Below are 19,391 nucleotides of genomic sequence, written 5' to 3' on the forward strand. Positions count from 1 at the left end.
AATGTCGAACAAACGATTCCTTAACGATGATACGTATAACATTGTGTAGGTAACGCTTTAAATTTGAGAAGCTAGACAACGGAAATAGATGAAAGAAGATATACGAAGGAAAGCACGTAGAATTACGATCAAATTTCGTACTTTCTAACGCATCTAGGGACTGTCGATCAAAAGTATGGTAGCTCGAACGGCATTGTGTAAATAAGCACGAATGTCGACTTGATTTCGCAAACGCGTGGTTACGATTAGACGTTGTTAAAAGCTTGAAACAATTATTTATTATACGCATTGGTCGCCGACGAGTACACGCGAAATGATCCGACGAACAAACGCGTCATCTATCTACCTAAAGCTCGCCTGCATCTGTCACGGATGGGGAATATCGGAATTGGGGACAATCTCGATCAACTAGGGACATTTGGTGACCATGATTACTATCCTGATGAGGAAGATATTAGGAGGCTATAATTACAAATTCGCGATAACCCTCGCTGCTATAGAGGTAATGATCGACTCTGACCCCATGATTAATAGCCACCGAGGACACGATAAGGGTAAATATGAACTGTACTGTATTTTCCACTCCGTGGAATGCCTCTAAGCCGTAATTACGCTCTTTATATTTACCGAAACATTACCATAATTGGATTCTAATTCCGGCTTTATATTTAACGCTCCGAAACGTTCCTTGATGTATAGTCTTTACGTGTTCACAATAACCACACGCGGATTATCTTGCAAAAATAATGGTCGACATCGAGGAAAGAAATGGGCGAGAATCGAGTCAGTAGCAACCACCGGCTGACCAGTTGCTATTTATTGCCGCGCAAGTTTTAGATCGTATCAGCGGAAACGATAATAATATGCGTTGTGCGGCTCCTTACCGTAACAATATGCGTTTTATCGTATTAGTTACATCGATCGTAATGCTGGTGTTTACAATAACTTAAATAGATTGCTGCCTTTCTCGACTGGTAATTAAAGGATATTATATTCGCGTAATATACGTTACCAAAGTTATAGTAAACATGGTACACGAATGATCGTTACGTGGTCCATGTTCGTTGTCTGCGATATCCTTTAAGAGGGTAACTGCTTAGACTGTGATAATCGTTCGTGGAATAGAACGTATTATTGAAATATATTTATGCGATACAAAATCATAAAAAGGAGATACTTTATGTTTTAATAAAATAAACAAATTTCGATTCGAAGCTACCAGGCATGTAAATATGAAACCGGAATTTTTGTATAGAAAATACACGTTTATTGTATGAAAATGATTAAAAATATTTTATTCGAAGTATTGCCCATCGCTAGCTATACATTTTTCCCACCTGTCTGGCAATTGGTGGATGCCACGCCAAAAAAACTGTCGCTCTTTTGAGGCAAACCAGTCATCGAGCCATTTTCGTATATTTTCGTAAGAAGTGAAGTGGTGGTCAGAAAGTGCGTGTCCCATCGATGCAAATAAATAGTGATCGGACGGAGCCAAGTCTGATGAGTAAGCCGCGTGCGAAAGTATTTCCGAACTGAACGCTTCGATCGTTTCCTTGACCGGTTTTGCTGTATGCGATGGTGCATTATCACGAAGCAAAATTACTTTGTGTTGCCTTTTTTGATATTCTGGTCGTTTTTCACGCAAAGCTTGATTCAAATCGATCATTTGTTGTCGGTAGTGCTCGGTATTAACGGTTTCGCCAGGTTTTAACAGCTCGGTGGTCTTTTTCGGTGGTCTTCCACGTTCTTCGTTCCTCGCGTCAAAATTGCCACTTCTGAATTTTTTAAACCACTCGAAGCACTGTGATTTACCAAGAGCATGCTCACCGTGAGCTTCGACAAGCATTCGATGCGATTCTGCAGCAGTTTTCTTCAAATGGTAACAGAAAATCAATGCTGTCCGCAAATCGTAGTTTCCAGGCACAAAATTTGACACGTTCAACGCTATTACAAACTATGCCGTTGTATGAAACTTGTATTGTTCCGAGTCGAAAATGTTTGTGAGATGTCAACAAAGACTTTTGGCATCAATGACGTAGTTTAGTGATAACTACATCATCAGCTAGGGCCATCTATAGGCAAATTCCGGTTTCATACTTACAGACCTGATAAATGTATATCTTCACCCGACAGAATTCACAACTGAAAATGGTGTACGTACGATTTTCTTCGATCGATATAATCTCTATGCTTGAATTATTATTTCATATTGGGATCGTATTAAGACGGTATCTTGTTGTTTTCTTTTCAAGAGCGATATTATATTCTGTACGATCTCGAACGGATTCTTCTGCTACAATCTGTTCTCTCCGATTCACGGAATCAGTATAATAAATTACTCGAAATGTCGGGCATGCACGTACCTACGCACAACTATAAATGTTCTAAATTAGAACATCTTAAACCTCCTCAAAAAAGTCGAGCAAACCATCTACGAAGAAACTCTGGCAACTCAAACTCACACAATAATCCACGAATATCCGTAAATCTCGGTAATCAACGTTTCCCCTTGCCAGATAACAAGGTAATTCAAGCACGGATTTTCTCTCAGATTTTCAGATTTCTATTTTAAAACAGCACCGCTGAAAAGCTAAATATTCGAACTTGCTTAAACGGAGCAATCGTTTATTCCTGTTTGCATTTGTTATCGTAAATTGACCGATACGTGTTTCTTTATATTCTCCGAAATTTGTACACCTTACTCCTTTCAATGAAACATTTAATTTGCAAACACGAAATAAATAGTTCCTATAAAATATATATGGTAGTCGGTAGGTGTGATCTTTCGATAACACGTTCCGCAAGAGGAAAGTTACCCGCTAACGGGAAATAAATTGTCCAGGTTTATGATAAACTACTTTCAAAATTCTATTCAACGTATATTTCTAATATTTAAATGCGTTCGAATGCAATGGATAAAAAAAGTAGTCTCATAGCACCGTGTTACAAAGCAACGGTTATAATAAATTAACATTTTCTCGCAACCTAGTACATCGACTCGGCACAAATAATTTACTCTTAAGGAAGCCGTACACTAGGGTTTAATAGAAAACAGATGTTTCACCGAACGTACTAATATTCGTGACATCCAGCTATACTGGAAACTATTACCGTGATTCGGAGCATCGTCCCATTCAACGTTCCATGCATGCCGTGTGTTGTCGAACTTGTTTCCTACATTAGCCATGACATCGCGTTGATAAAGATGTATCGCTTCGTTTAAAAAGAACAATGTCGCTGACCTTGCGTAGACGACAACCATCCAGATATGAGACACAGGGAGAGAGGATCCATCCGACCAGCTCAATTGACCGCAGCATTCGTCCGACAAGGGAAAGTGTTATTCAGTCTGATTTGGTTTGATGAGACAAAAAATTGCAAATACAAGGTTCACGTAATTAAACTCGTTGTTCTTACAACTTCTACGTTGAGAAAGACACTGTAGACTTCCAACATCTGAAAATGTGTTCTCTACAATGATACACGAGACTCACGTACGCGATTCTACGCTTATCATTTTTCTTCTTCACAGGACAACCTTCTATTTCTTTCGGACAACCTTTCGTTTATATCCTAGCATTTTATTTTGAAATACTGCTCGCATAGTCAAAGCGAAAGATAGTCATCAAAGCGTTCCTTCTTAACAAATCGAGGCGTTAGAAATAATCTCCGCATATATGATTCTGTCACGTGCGTTCGATATGGCTGCGTGAATATCATATATTCAGGTAGGACAACATGTTCCTATTCCTATTTATCTCACTCGTCTCTCTCCTACGCATATACGTTTAACTTTTTCTCCTGCCCCTCTTAAATTCTTACAAGATCCAGAAGAAACGTAAACGACGTCATAGGAACATAATCCTTCCGCTGCATAGCCTAACCGTACGATTCTTGTATAATCGAAACATACCATTTGAAAACTGGAATTAAACTGTATGTATGTAAATAGTCGGTACAGTTTTCACTCGATGCGCGAAGAAGAAATTACAATTATCCTTACGGTTAGAGTATTTGAACGTTCGATTTCCGATTTGGCAGAGAACGGCGATAGCCAAACGGCGGAAGAACGTTCGTGCTGCGCTTTAATTTGATTAAAACAGGGAGGTCTAATAAGCACGATTTCTAAAAGCAGTTGCTCGAAGGACTTCTGTATTCCATTAACGGGCATATGAATCAGGCCGAAGGAAACAATTTCTCTGTCGAAGGTTCGATCGTGTCACGAAACGAGGGGATATTCGGCATGGTCAGGATAAACTGAGAGAGCACCCGTATATCGCACAGGTGCGTACACTGATTACTGACGTATATTTCCGTCACGTACGCGCGTTTCAGCCAGGGCTGTGTGGGCTAAGGTATCGCGATGATTATCGAGAGCGGGGTGAGTCCGGGTGGACAATAAAATCTACCACCTAATGGCACGGCGCGCCGGTTATCAACGCCACAGAATTACCAACGAGCACGCACCGACAGTGACACTGGCGTGACCGCGTTGCGCCCTTAATAATGGCCACTCTTCCAAATGACGCCCCAAGCTCTGCCTTCGTTCGCATTAATTATAATTATGCTCGTGAAAGCGTCACGTAGTACACCAATGAAGTAATAAGCTCGAGAGCGTGCCACGCGAACTCTTCGTACTGAAACCACGGACGTTGTTACGATCGTAGTTGCCGTGATAAGCTACCGTGACGAAACTGGTAATGATAAACAACAACTTTCGAAACATCAAATATTCCGAGCGAAGTCATACATGCGTCGAAATGTTTGATTCACAGCACGCGAGACGAAAATTTCCTTTCTGACTATGCGGATTATGGGAGAAAAACAATTATTCGGACAAGATAAGCGAGCAACATCGTTTAGAATTTCAAATAAATATAAATTTAAACTAAAAGTACAAACAACTTTCTAAATTGAACGACTATTAAAATATTACGCGAAGGAGTTTCTAACTAACCAGCGCACGCATTGTGTGTGATTAAGACTGTTTCCGGACCCGGTGTCTCGTAATTTAATTATTACTCTGGAATTAATGGTAAGAGACGATACACGCCAGCCGGCAGGACCGGTAATTACGTTAATTTAGCAAGTTGCTCCGGTATTTTCATTAAGCCACGTGGACCACATGCAAAATTTGACTTTTCGTTTAACGGAAACCGTAACCAACGCGAAAATAGTCGTGTAGCGATGAATTCCTGCGGCTCCTTGTTCGCCTTGTTAAAGGCGGTCGGTCGATTCACGAAGAAAGCGCGCTTAACCAAGATACGTTTTGCGAACGGCGACTAAAGTCGGGAATCGCTTTGCTGGAAAATTCAATCGCATCGAACGTTCCTTCCTCGTGGTTCGCTTGGCCTCGTTGTAAATAATAACTGGCAAGGGAGCAGCGAGTATAGATTCGACTTGCAAAACTGCAGCAACGAACTTTCAACGCTTCAACGATCCGTGAAAAAGCCCACCAAGACGCGTAATTCGCTGTTTCAACTTTCTATTTACGACTTAGAAAATTCGAAATAAATTAACATTTTCCTCTAGCAAATGTTCTCTCGATGATGTTTTTCCCCTTGGGGAATGATTTACGAGCTCGGAACACATCGTTCTCGTGCAGGCAACGTATACTTAATCCGAGGTGAGTGTAACGATCCGTAGAACGGGCTTGTCGTGTCTATCAGGTTGCGCGTCGTGAAAAATGTACACGATGTTACACACGAGGCGATATTCCAATTGTACACAGAGCTTGTGAAATTATTAAACCGCGTCTCACGTGGTCACTGGCTGCCGCGCACTCTTTTATCGAACGGTTTATTCAGGTAAATAACCTTACGATAGCCCGAACAAAGGTTTCGATTATCGTACACAGTACAGGTCGTACACCTTTGTGCCTATACCTGCTGAATCGGCGAAACGGAACGAGATACGCTAATCACGTTACACCGAGATGACGTTTCTGTTGATGCTCTGCCTCCTGCAAAGGGACAACCGGCTTTGCTTCGCCCGTTCCTTCTTCCCTTCACCCTTTCCTCTTCTCTTTCTCTCTCTTTTTTTATCGTTGCTTTCGTTCGTTTAGTTCCAAAACGATGAATTTCAGCCTCGTTCGGGCAAAGCAAGCAAGAGTCACCGATGTCGCGCTGATACACCGCAAAGGCTGCTCTGCTCGTCGGGAAAATCACATTAGTGATGTTTCGGTAATCGCTTTTATATCCGCCGCTCGTGATTGACAGCGTCGACACAATCAGTTTTTCCGCCGCGTACAGGGAAATATCGCTACGCGTTGCAAAATCGACTTTTTAACTCCCGACTCGACGACCAGACCCGTCGCGATATCGTGCCTCGATTTGTTCAAAATGTTCGACTACTCGTGAATTACAGCCACGCAACTGATTCCACGATTATACATTTACGAGATACGCTTTCCATTCGCTTCCACATTTTTTCTTTGTTTCTACTTATGTTCGATGCTTTGGAAATTCAGCTGGTTCTTGTCGTGGGTAGTCGAAATAAGGTGGTCGGATTCAAGGCGAGATGTATCATTTCTTGGTTAATCAAAGGAGGAGAAATTGTTCGTCAACGGATTAAGTTTGTTTCGCCTTTCTCTGTTTTCCAAGTAATTTTCACGTGAATACGTATAGGTATAGGTGGATTTTAACGTAGCACCGTATTTCCGGGCAACACAACTTTATTCCAGAGCAAATTCTATCTTCACGAGCTTATGGAAATTATTAGCGTGGAGGAGTTAACTCGTTTCTCTACCTATCAATTTCGCGGAAAATTATTTAGGTGGCCTATTTCTGAAACGGAAAACGGAAACTCTGCCTGATGCAGAAACCTCATTAAAATTTAATTACATTGTACGCGGTATCCGCCATGTATTAATGCGTCATGATGCAGAAATTTAAAAAAAAAATCACGCGTACGATGGAAGAAACAGCCGGAACGCAAAGGAATTGAAATTTTCTAGCTTTCGAAGTAAATCTGCATGATATTTCGAAGTAACGGTAATATCAGGTCGGATAGTTGATCTCGTGCAATAATTCTCTTAATAATTATTTAATTCGCAATTTTAATTACGTTTAACTCCCCTACAATCTTTCCATTCATTCTCACGCAACTTTCTCATCAGTTACGTTCTTACTTACAGGTCCTGATTCAACAACGTTCGCTAGCCATAAAGATAGAACAACGCGAAAATTAAAATCAATTTTTCAACCCGGAAATCACATTTCGCGCGATACTTGGACATGTCGCCGCGAAACGGGCAATATGTTTAATTCAGCGTCGAGCTTCGTTATCGTTTCAAAGCTAGCAAAAGAAATACATGAATATGTATGTTCAATGCATGTCTCCTCATCTTTCCACTTTTTGCACACTTACGCAAAACTCGTTGCAGCGGACCGAGCGGTGCATTTTCCCAGCGTAGCTATAGTATCTTTACGCGATAACCGTCCGTTATTATCTCCTTTATAGCGGTGCTTTCGTTGACGCGTAATTGAAGTGCAAATGACGGGCGGCGAGGTATCGCGCCGCTGAAATTACGTTAGCCAAGTTTCAACAATCGCATTTTTATCCGAGCTCCAGACCGTGATTGACGGTGTCGATGCAATCGAGTTTCCGTGGCGTTTCGCGTCGACCAAGATATCGCTGGGCCACAGCGTGGAAACTCGAGTGCGAATAACAAATCAATCGAATCGATCGCGATTAACCTCGAGTACTGTTCGCGCCGAGCTTCCGTTAAATATCGATGTCACGCGCGCTAAAATCGCCGTCCGTGTTCGAATAATTGCGGTGACGTTGTATTTTGAAATTTGTCTTAATCCTTGTGCTCCTGTAGGCCGATTTCAGCCGATTTGATTTACAACCGGTCACGAAAATCTGCACGTACGTATCGAATTATGCGTTTTTTGGCAAAACCGAATTATGCGAAACTACCAAAGAAGCTAGATACTTTGTCACGATATTATGCGCACTTTCATACCGATAGAACTATTATCGATAGATTTCTATAAAAAGAAAAAAAAAAAATATGCAAGTTGAAACATTTAACTAGCAAAAATCTTGATATAAAATTACTCCGAGTAGACGGGATGACGCAATATTAATACGACGTTAAATCTACTATTTTTGCAATTCTCTTGTTGAAATTAGTTAAGTAAGTGTTTCAGAGAAAAGCTGTAGACGAATTCGTGCAGCTGGCGTGAACGACGAGTTTACGTGAGAAAGACGCGGTATTAAATTCCTACTCGGCTGAATATTAAAGGTGTGTACGAATTAGCGTGAGTGCTGGGTGTGACTGGAACGTTTTAACAGATACGGAGATCGTGTAATATACATATTTCAAATTGTACTAATTAGTCTTGGCCGAGAGTAATCGTTCTTGGGATCTGATAATGCGAAACAGATGGCAGAGAGTGAGAGTCGAAGCAAACAGTTAATTCGGTACATTTTGTAAATTATCGTACCACATTGTACCATAAACACAGGTTTACGGTATATTTATCGGAAATGCTCGCTTTTACTGAAATTCATGCGATTTTTTTTTTTTGTACGTATGCAAATTACGAAGTAACGGTGATGCAGCTACTGTTAATACAAACAAAATATTTAAAGGAAACACCGTTAAGAAAGAAAAATACAGCCGTTCTTTGCAAAATTCCGTTCTTCTCTGATTCTTCTCTGTGAAACGATTTGTGCGATATACCTAATACTTCGGTAGATGAGGATGCTTTAAAAGCACTGAGGGAAAACGATCCTCGTGAAACGCGAAGAGAGTTTGCTATAAAAATGGATGTTCATCGTTCAACTATAATACGTCGTCTTTCTTCGATTGGCAAAGTCAACAATCTGAATGAACGGGCATCGTACAACTTAAAAGATCGAAATAAATTTGATCGTTATCGATTCACTATGATAATTGTGAGCAATATTCGACGACTTAACAAAGTACAACTACACATACTTAAAAACTATTCTTTTATTCATGAGGCATATTGTTGGAATGCGACTGGAACAAAAGATGACATCGCGAAGCAAGTTTTTTTCGTACGCTTAACTGTTCTCTTCGTATTCTAGTCGCTGGTTTCTTTCTTTGCATTTTTATATCTTTCTCCTTCTTTTCTCATTTCCGAGGATTAATAATTATAAGAATTATTTTTTCGTTTTAAAGGAAAGATACATGTTACAATTCTTTGCGATAAATCAGTCATAATTAAATGGCTTTGCGATCATTATAAAATTCTCTTGTTCATAAAAAGATTAATTTATACGAAGCTGTTTAATACAGTTAACTATTCTCTTGTGTATTACAGCGTTTCTTTCAATTAAGGCGGATATTTCATTGTTAATAATCGCATTTATTCTCTCGTTTCTTCTTCTACCGCTTCGGGTAAATTGACCACCGAACAATGAAGTCGTAACAGTATCATCGCTATAATTCTTTTGTTTGCGCCAACTTCTTCTTTCCAAAGTTAAAAACCAACGATATGTACGTTCACCAAGGCCGGATCTTCTTCTACCAAATACAATCTTATTTAAATACCGAAATAATAATAAGATCTGAGGAATAGTAAATTATCTAACGAACAAAGTTCACGATAGTAAGTTTCCATAGTAATAAACATTTACGCGTTATTCATTAATCCATTTATCGTTACGATGCAACAGGAATTTTGTAAATCCGCAAATCCCGTACATTTCAAACACTAAAATTTGTTCGTTTAAGGCTTTATTTTCGAGAAAATCACCTTTGAAAACTTGTCGAATACGAAGTTGGCGTTTGGAACGAACAGCGTAAGGACCTTTAATAAAAATCAATAACGAAGAATCGATTCTGACGGTGAACGCATGATTTTTAACAGAATTGTCCATGCTCTAAAAAGCTCGGACGAAAAATACTTTCACAACGAAGGAATCAACGACAAATGACAAACGCCTTCGACTTTCCCACACGCATTCAGCTTTGATCGATAACCTCTAATCAAACTTGTACAACAAATTATCTTGTATCGATTGCTTGTTGAACATACGGTATTGAGTATCAATTTTAGACGGTGCTAGGTATCAATTTGTGGCATGGCAAATTTCTGTAACCCGGGTATAATGATTTTCGCGCGCAAATAACGTCTATCGAATGCGCGTGTTTCTCTATCAATTCGTTACATATCTGACCGGTTATTGGCTAACGCACGGTGTATCAGGCGACGGAGCGAAAGGCAAGAAAATTGCATTAACAAAGTTTCGATAATCGCTTTTATATGTCCAGCTAGCGGTGATTTACGGCGTCGTGGCGGAATCAGCTTTCGCGCTTCTTCGCTTCGCGCTGTGTGCTTCCGTGAAGAAACGAGAACCAAAGAGGAAAAGTCCATCGCGTGGTGGCAGATCGATCGCACGCGATCGTGACCGTGATCGCAAACGATTTAAACCCGAAGGAACAAGGTCCGTGTTTCGTTGTCCTGTAACAGCGAATAGAGGAAATGTGACGTCGAGGAAAACACGTAGCGTTATCGTTTCGACCTGGTTGTCACATCCTGACATCATCGATTCAGTCGATCGACCATTTACGCTCGTTGTGGAAACTAGGTGAGTTAATACAGCACAATGTTGTCGCTTTTAAGCTTAATTCCAACGAAAACAAAATCATGCCATTCTTCAAACGTTTGCACGCATTGATTAATCTCTTTGAAAAGACACTAGTCGGGTAGATTAATCCTATAAATATTTTTTAACAGAAAGTATGTATTCTACGATAAACAAAAAGTTAACAATATATATATATATGGTGGAAGGGTAGTCCTTTTATTCGGCTTTTGAGCCACGTTGAATAATTATTAACAACGGATAATGAGTGATCGAAAATTCGTTACGGAATGTACATGTTGCTAGCTGTCCGATAACGATGCGCATATATAATCATTATATTTAATTAGGATCTAATATCGAAAAACTTGAGTTTTTAAAGCTAAATAATTATTATTACCATTACGAACAAATGTGTAATGATACCTTTAATCATATACATAGAATGCTTCACGTTGAACTAGTATAATCCATCACTGTGCAATAATTTGAAGTAAAATAATTTATATTAATAATATTTTAGTCGTACGAAGCGTAATTCTAAAAGAGAAAAAAAAACCGTAATTTTCAGATACCGTGGAACACGTGCGTTAAATACATAATCGCATTATAACACGTATGCTGATTAATCGTGTTACTGCATTAAACCTGTTATGATTTATTACATTGTAATAATTCTCGTAACAAGTACATCGTGAAATATAATCATTCCCCAAGATTTTGTTGACTTTAGCATCGATATAACATTCCATCATAACGCAAAGACATACGGCAATTGTGCTTCGCGTATTTTAAGATTGAACGTTTGTCCTTAAGAATTATATCGACTGTAAAATCTTTTCTCGTAGAATAAAGTATTTAACGAAATCCGTTTCACAAACTTCCCACCTTCTTCTCCTTTTTGTCTTATAGTAATAACTCTTTGATTCAGTTTATCAACGGTGTCAAGCTGATGCCGACGAAAAACAGGTTTTTACCGGTTTCTTCGTGGAAAAACGTGACTAATAAGATTAACGCTTCCTACGAACCATCCTTACGACGTTATCTTTGGCAGAGAACAGCGCATCGAAAGGGACCAGATTCTTCTGTCGATAGATGTGATTTACTGGCAACGTGGGTATAATCGATTTCTCTATCCAACCGGCTATATTTAGTTTTAAGCCACGGAAACGCGATATTATTGCACCGGTGGCGTTATTTACACTAAATTCAGTACCGTCGTTGTTCCATACGTTCGTTGCTGTATTTAGAAGAATAAAGTGACAGCGATCGTAAGGATATTTTAAAATAGAAGTAATACGTTATATTCTGTATTTTCTGTATTACTTTCTATATGGAATAATTCCCCTAAATCATTTTGATACGTATAAGAAAACGTCTACCATTTGTCCGGCGCAGCGAGCTATTGGCAAATGGAAATATGTTTCGAGAGAAAAGTTTCGCATCAAGAAAAGGAAATCCTTCGTATTATCGCCGTGTCGATCGATCTTCCATCGACTCGTCATGAAAAATGTACATCTTTTAACGCGAATGATAAATCGTCTTTCTCTATTGGTAGCACCGTAATTTATTCACGTGTAATCCATTGTTTCCACGAGTGTATTAATATTCATTGCTCTAGGCCGCAAACAAAAAGATGAAAGATTAATTGCGCAAAGTTCTCCGCTGTATGCGGTGACGCAAAATCGAACGTAGAGAATTATAGGTGTATGGGAATCGATATCGGGAGACGGTTGCTTGATTTTTCTGCGATAACCTCTGGCTTATACCGTACGAGCCTTCTATTTTTGATGGAAAATTCGCAAGTAGTTATTGTGATCGAATGTCGATAACGATAGCTCGCTACTGATACATATATCCACTGGATATCTCGTAGGGTAAAGCGAGTAGATGGACGTGACGCGATACCTGACGCGTTTAATAAGGTCGTGCACCTTATTGCCTCTGGATGTACGCGTATTCGCGAGACGGCGTCAACGCACAGTTTGGCAAGCTGTTCAGCCGTTCATACCGCGAATAATAGAGCGAAGAATGGATAGAAGAAATCTGGGCCATGAGGAAAACTCCGCTGAAAATCTGGCGTTCGTCGAATATCACGTTGTCAAGCGCGAAATGCTATTGATCCTTTCAGAGGCCGTGGACTTAAGCTTCTCGTTCAATCTTTCACGAAACCTGAAAGACGTGCATCTACATATTTCTCGCGCGGATGTCGCCGCCCTCCTTACCACCACAACCGAATGCACGGTAAATTTATATCGAAGTATCTACATAGATATGTACTTCTAACGAACTCTCAGTGAATTCCGTTTCTGTCCCATTTTTTGTTGTTTCCACGGGAAAAGTTCAAGCGTAAAACAGATTGCGCCTGTTTCTCAGAAACATCCGACTTTTTTCATGTACGTCGGTCGTTAAGCGGTATTTCGACGGTTGAACGCTTGTATATCTTTTTAAGTGTTTGTTGAACGGTAAATAGGTTATACACGTACATATACATACACCTGCGGAATAATTTACACGAACGAAATTGGTTTGCAAACTTCATAACGATTAATCGAGAGCTATTATTTTTAATCAAAGCGAAACCATAAAATGAAACATTTAGACATTTCCTGCCATGCCAACCTTCATACTTTAACGTTTCTTCGGTCGAGTCGTTCGTATCTTTCCTTCCTGAATATATAATACGTTATTTATGCGCTTTTAGAAGATAACTTTGAACGACGAATAAAACAACGTTACTTATGTAAGCATAAAAATAAACCTAATAACAACTATTACGGAGTAGGACAAATTTTGAAAATCGATCGACTCTCTGCTGGTGTGCAAACATCTTAGTTTAAGTCACTTTGCCAGCCACAAATTGTGAAAAGAAAGACCGCGATCGATCATTTTAAACCGTAAAGATTGGAACGAACAACGCGCCACAATTTCCAGTTCGTATTACGACACTCTGCTCCGTCGTCCATAATCGCGCTCGACGAGAGAACCAGTTCAGCGGGCATTTTTAATAAGCCGCTGTCGCCCGTAATGAAGTCTCCACCGCTGGCAGACATCTCGCGAAATTTATTCCCGCGTTCACCGTTACTCGAGCAGAAACGCTCTGGATTCAAGATATAAATCGTTTTCGACGACGAATGCGACGTTCGCGCGTCTTCCCATCGAAACAGCGTTGCTGCTTGCGGAGGCTGTTTGCGAATTGCGTATCACGATTCAGACGTTGCTTCGAAATCGACCTGGTTCGAAGTAGCTCGTTGATGTTACTGCGAACGCGGCGCGAATCGGCCGAAGAAAAATCGCGCTCGACGAAACCAAGAAACGGGCGGGCCGCAGTGGCACAAGTTCTCAGGGAGAAGATACGAGGTAAATCGGTCGAATTTGACGAGGTTATTCGCATCGTTGCAGCTCGTTTCCGGTCTCATATTCTCGCGTAACTATCGCGGTCGACCAGGTCGAATCCGCAGGCGACGAATCTGGCGAAATCGATGGCGCGCGGTAACCTGCGAATTACCAGCTATCGCGCGTAATTAGACACCTGCGATGTCACCTAGGCATCGCGTCTGTAATTCAAATCATTATCTCCGTCTTTGAGGAAGATTCGCAGCCCACGACGCAGGTAGTAAATTTCCAACCGTACAACGTCCTGTCTCGTCCAATCGAAGGGTAGATAAGATAAAGCGAGGCAAGGGTCGAGACACTCGGCAGCCGGTATACCGTGGAAATTAGCCGATTTCTCCGTTAACGCCGTGCTTCGCCCGACGATTCGAAAGTTCGACCTTAACCTTCGATCCGGCCGTAACCCCAATCTGGCTGCCATAAGATTAACGACGCGTTCCTTTGAACGCGGAATCTCCGCCACGATAAGTCTGATAATACAGACCAACGGCAAAAAAGCTATTTAACTTTTACCGAACGAGAGGGTGGCTTTCACGGACTATCGGCCGTTGACACGATGACAAACGACGGATTTCTCTGGAGATAAGGACCCTCGAAACTAGGTGACTAGATTAAAAACAGTACTGGAGAAGAGGATATTACGATGGAAGCGTACCCTAAGCCCCAAGGAGTCATCTTCGTTGGCTCTCCGAAGACGTATACCCGGTTGATCGAGCAGAAAGAGAGAGAAAGAGAGAGAGAGAGAGACGAAGTCGCGGTAGGACATTCTCCGATAACGGACCTTGCCACGATCCTTATAGACGGTAATCGAACGTGCAGCCACTGTGAGAGACCGTACTCGGGGTGCAAGCGGAATAAAATTGCCTCGGCACGGGATACATCCTCGAGATAGAAACACACAGGGGACCAGAATGTTAGGCGAGCAACATCCCCGTGGAATCTATGGAAAAGGGAGGGAACAAACTGGAAAGCTACTGTTGGGCGAAGAGAAAGGAAAGCAGGCGAGATAAATCTGTTTCCAGGCGAAGATCATCGAAATTCCGGAGACGTAGAAGCACGAGGGTAGAGGAGCGCACGTAGGGTAGGCGAAACCGAAAGCAGATGGGGATTGATTGGCTCGTGTCTCTTTGGCGCTGGTGTAAAGGCAGCTTCGTCGAATCCCGAGCACACAAAGGGTCTTATGCACGCATGCACGCAATCACGCACACGTCGACTAGCGCGCGACTTGGTTCGCTCAGGCCGAGCCTCCGTGACTATAGCGACGACGCGACGCCACGCCACGCCACACCACACTACGGAGAGCTGGTAAACACGCGTGTATCGCCTACATAGCCACGTTAGCTCGCTTCGCGTCATTGCGTCGCGCGTATATCCCTAGGTCACGCGCATCCTAATATACGTAATTCGCGTGTGCGCGTACTCTACCCACGGTATACCGAGTGACGTATATAACGCGTACAACTCCTAGACACACGCAAAAGTACACAGCACGCGTACATACGGGTGAACAGGCGTTTCGCTTGCGCGAGATGGATATCGCAAGGGAAGACGGGCGGGCGAGCGAGCGAGCAAACGCGCGCGCGTACGCTCGCTGATTTACGCACACCCGACCGAATCGCTACTCACACATGATCGTGAATCTGTGCGGGACGCGTAACACGAAGCGTACACGAGCACAGGCGTATACGCGGCCAAGTGGAGGCGCATAGATCATAGAGACACATGTGCATGGGGAAGCACGCACACGACCCTATATATCAACTGTGTGAGGACACACGCGATAAACCGGCCGTAGCTACACGTACATCCGCATTAAGAACACGAACACACCGCGGACCAGCTTTATGGACACGGACAGAGGGCATAAGTGCAACGAGAACGAGCTGGAACGAGCTGTATCGAGCAGCGGCTATTGTTACGGGTATTATTTGCAGCTAATCGGAATGGCCGAGCGTACGTGACAGAGGGCGAGGGGAGAAGCAAGGGAAAGTCTCGTCGACGGTGAATGCATTTGGCGAGTGAATGAGCGAATGGCAGGGAAGTTCGTCGAGCGACATGGCAGGTTAACCTGATTGCGGACCGGCTCGCTACCACGCCCTGACCCACGAGATTTTCAAGATATCCGACACACGAGCCACAAGAGGGTCGCCAAGCACGAGGTCAACCAACTCGAACCCTCGCCGTCATCAACGTCGTCGTCGTTATCGTCGTTCTTGCGCCGTTGCAGCACGTTCTCTTTCGCGTACTTTTCCAAACTTTTCTACGTGTTCCACGCGTCCTTAAATAGTAATCAGGCTCGAGAGTACGCAGATCGAAATAGAAACTCACCCGTGACGAGCGTAGTTGCGAATCGGCCGACGAACGGTGCTTCGATGACTCGCGTTGGTGATTCATCTGAAACAAAACCACGGGTGCTTGTTAGATTGATCTGCAGCCTGGGGGATTTCGAGGAACCGGGGCGCCGAGTGGTGCCACTCGAGACAGAATCCAGTAAGCACCGCAGGAAGTTATAATTCTAAGCAAATTCGTATTCTTCACGTCGTATAACGCATAATTTTGCGGTAGACTTGGATATCGATTGCCGTGTGTCATTCTACTTTGCATATACCACTAAACGTTTAGCAGAACTTGTTTCTTACAAATTGATACGGTTTTATCGCTTCTAACGAATTAAGAGCGATACTGAAATAAAAGCAACCTACAACGACGATTAGTTTCTCTAGGCAGAAATTGCCGATCTAGTTTTCGAATGATGTACACGACGTTTAATGCAATAATGTAACGATTATAAGATCGTCGTTACTATTCACGTATAACATTTTCCGTCGCGAAGCTGTTCGTACAGTTGGACATGTACAATTAATTAGTCCGCTATTTAAATTCAGATTTCGGTTAACGAAAGATCCGCTAATCGCGCTCGAACATATATGATATATGCAAGATTTTATAGCAGACAGACTTTGCGTTACAAACGATATTACGCTTTTTATGCGGTGCGATTAGAATTTTCATTGCGATACAGAGTGTTCAAAAAAAATTGGGCAAAAATTTGAATACAAGTCCTATACTTATATTTCAAGCTAAGAAACGAAATTCACATAAATTCGCGTCTACAAGCTGAAAAATGTATTTATTTCTTGGAAAACATAACACCGGTGTTTATGCAATACGCGTAGTTCTTATTGTTCATCTTTTACGAAGCGCAATTCTCCCGTAAAACCACCGAGAGTAAGAAAACGCTCGTTACACAAAGACGTAGAAATGTTCGTTTTGCGCCCCAGTTCGAGGAAAGGCAACGCGAGTCGGTGTATTGGCGAAGCACGAAATGGCGTAGAATCATTTTGCGCGTAAAAAGAAATTTGCACAACGCGAACCGTCGCAAAAAGTTCATCGAGAACGAGAGGCCAGGTGAGATGGAAAAATTGCATCGTTAACGATTTAAGATTGTCGCTGCAAGAAAGTTTAGCAAACGCGACTACTTTAGCAAGCTGAATGCGAAATCACCGCGATGCATAAAACATCGCTGACAATTATTCTTATTACATGCTATCTCTCCGACGTTATTGTCGCTTCTTGCTCGCCCAGTACCCCTTTGCATCGTCGAATTTCCGTGCAAAGAAACCGTTTCTACTCGTGCCGCTCGGATTTCCACGGTTCCTGTAATCGCCGGAAGTCATCCTCCACCGCGGAGTCGAGAATAATTTGCTGGAAACTCGCGAAACTGCAGAGGGGAAAAATGAGAAGGAGCTGAGGAGGAGAAAGGAAAAAATGCAACAGCGTCTAAAACTTCGGTTCCTAGCCTCGTTTGTTTATTGTTTGAAACTGCGAAGCTAACGGGCAGAGGGGTGAAAAGTTGCTCGAACTCGTTGGAACATCTGTAACGAACGAAGATCGCGTTTCAATGGCCGAATCGAAGGGAAATTTTTTTTCCTCGGTGGAAAAAGAAAGAATTAAGAGCGTTCGTCGGTGAGGTGATCGATAAGCTTGTTTCTTCTTAGCGAATCTCGCGAAGCAAAGGAAACCTATCGAATACGAACTGAATAAGAATGAAAAGTTGCTCGGTTTGCGATGTGCATTGAACGAAATTAATTAAAAACAACCGCAACTTTATCCTATCCGTCATTAGAAATATATATATACACACAATTAAAAGCTTCCGCTGAATGCAACGAACGATCCAGTGCGCGTTACGATCCGATATTTAACGCATTGTGTTGATAGAGCCTTTTGCTCGCGTTTACCATTTATGTACTCTTCCATCTTATTGAGATATTACCTTTTGTTATCGTATTATACCGCCTAGCTTCGGTACACATTCGTACGAACACAATTCCAACGATACTACGTTGTCACTACGTGTTGGTATTGTTGCGCGCGTATTGCCTCTGCTATCCCATCAAGCAGAATCGCAAGACGCTACAGAATCACAAATCCCCGTCGAAGTCATTGCTCATTGTGCACCGAGATTCCGTGTCTACGCTGGAATTCGATGAAGAAAGTACAGTGGAGTTGTGAGATGCAGGAGAAGGAGAATGAAAGGAGCGAGGAAGGGAAGCAGGACCGATCTAATCGACGGAGCTGGTTCTCGGTCGGAGTGTTCGGAATAGTTGCCGAAGAAAGCTGCAAAACTGACACCGTACGCCGCAGCTATGTAAGGGCGAACTGGCGCAGTAAAACCGACAACTACGGCTAATAGAACGGGAACCACCGTCTCACCGTGGATTGTACACACCGTTAATTCGATAGCTCTGTCACGGACGTCAAGAATGTTCCGGAATTCCATTCGAAGCATTTGGTATATAGAGGAGGATCAACGTGGCGGCGACCTCGATCTAAGGATTTTTGTTGCAGCTAGCGTCGCTGACTGGCATCCGATCGATTTCTATTCGCGCTGAATTTACCGAACCTCTTCGACTATTAGTATCTACTCGTTGCCAGCGAATCGCTTTGAAAAATTGAGCAGTGGCAAGGAGAGGTGGATGCTTCTCTCAAAAAATGCATTGCTCGTGTGGTCTGCGAGAGTTTTCACCGCTGAATTCTCTCGTTTCCGATGTGCTCGCCGTCGTGGAAACGCACCGCGTGATTCACCGGAATAATATATTCTCGACGTTAAATCGGAATCTCGGCTACCATTTTCGGTCAGCTTTTAATCATTTATCGATTCTTCGCGTTTCCATTTAATTTTCTCATTATCTTATCCATTAATTTATGACGTATAAAATATAAAATATCAAATAGGCACGCGACAACTTCAAACAATTTATCATCGATGTCTCATCGAAAATTACAAATTACATGTAAATTGGTTTTCGTAACGTATATACGTAGACGTTAATTGCTATTAAAGTACATTAACTCGAGAACTACGAAAATCTGTGAAAATGGCAGATTCCAGAGAAAAACGCGTATCGTTAAATGAAAACAACTACTTT

The 19,391-nt window shown here is 42.0% G+C and overlaps 1 protein-coding gene across 3 annotated transcripts in view; it reads right to left on the reverse strand.

Annotated features, from left to right (window-relative positions):
- The window catches only part of LOC138181091 (leucine-rich repeats and immunoglobulin-like domains protein 1), a 282,141-nt gene that overhangs the window by 196,527 nt on the left and 66,223 nt on the right, over positions 1–19,391 (reverse strand). For all 3 annotated transcript variants that reach the window (XM_069115645.1, XM_069115644.1, XM_069115646.1), the window contains exon 2: positions 16,288–16,353. In XM_069115645.1, coding sequence (XP_068971746.1) covers positions 16,288–16,353 — 66 coding nt within the window. The remainder of the gene's footprint in view (positions 1–16,287; positions 16,354–19,391) is intronic.

This window comes from Bombus flavifrons, chromosome 6 (assembly GCF_040668555.2).
Source record: "Bombus flavifrons isolate JBK064 chromosome 6, iyBomFlav1_principal, whole genome shotgun sequence".
Lineage (NCBI taxonomy): Eukaryota > Metazoa > Arthropoda > Insecta > Hymenoptera > Apidae > Bombus > Bombus flavifrons.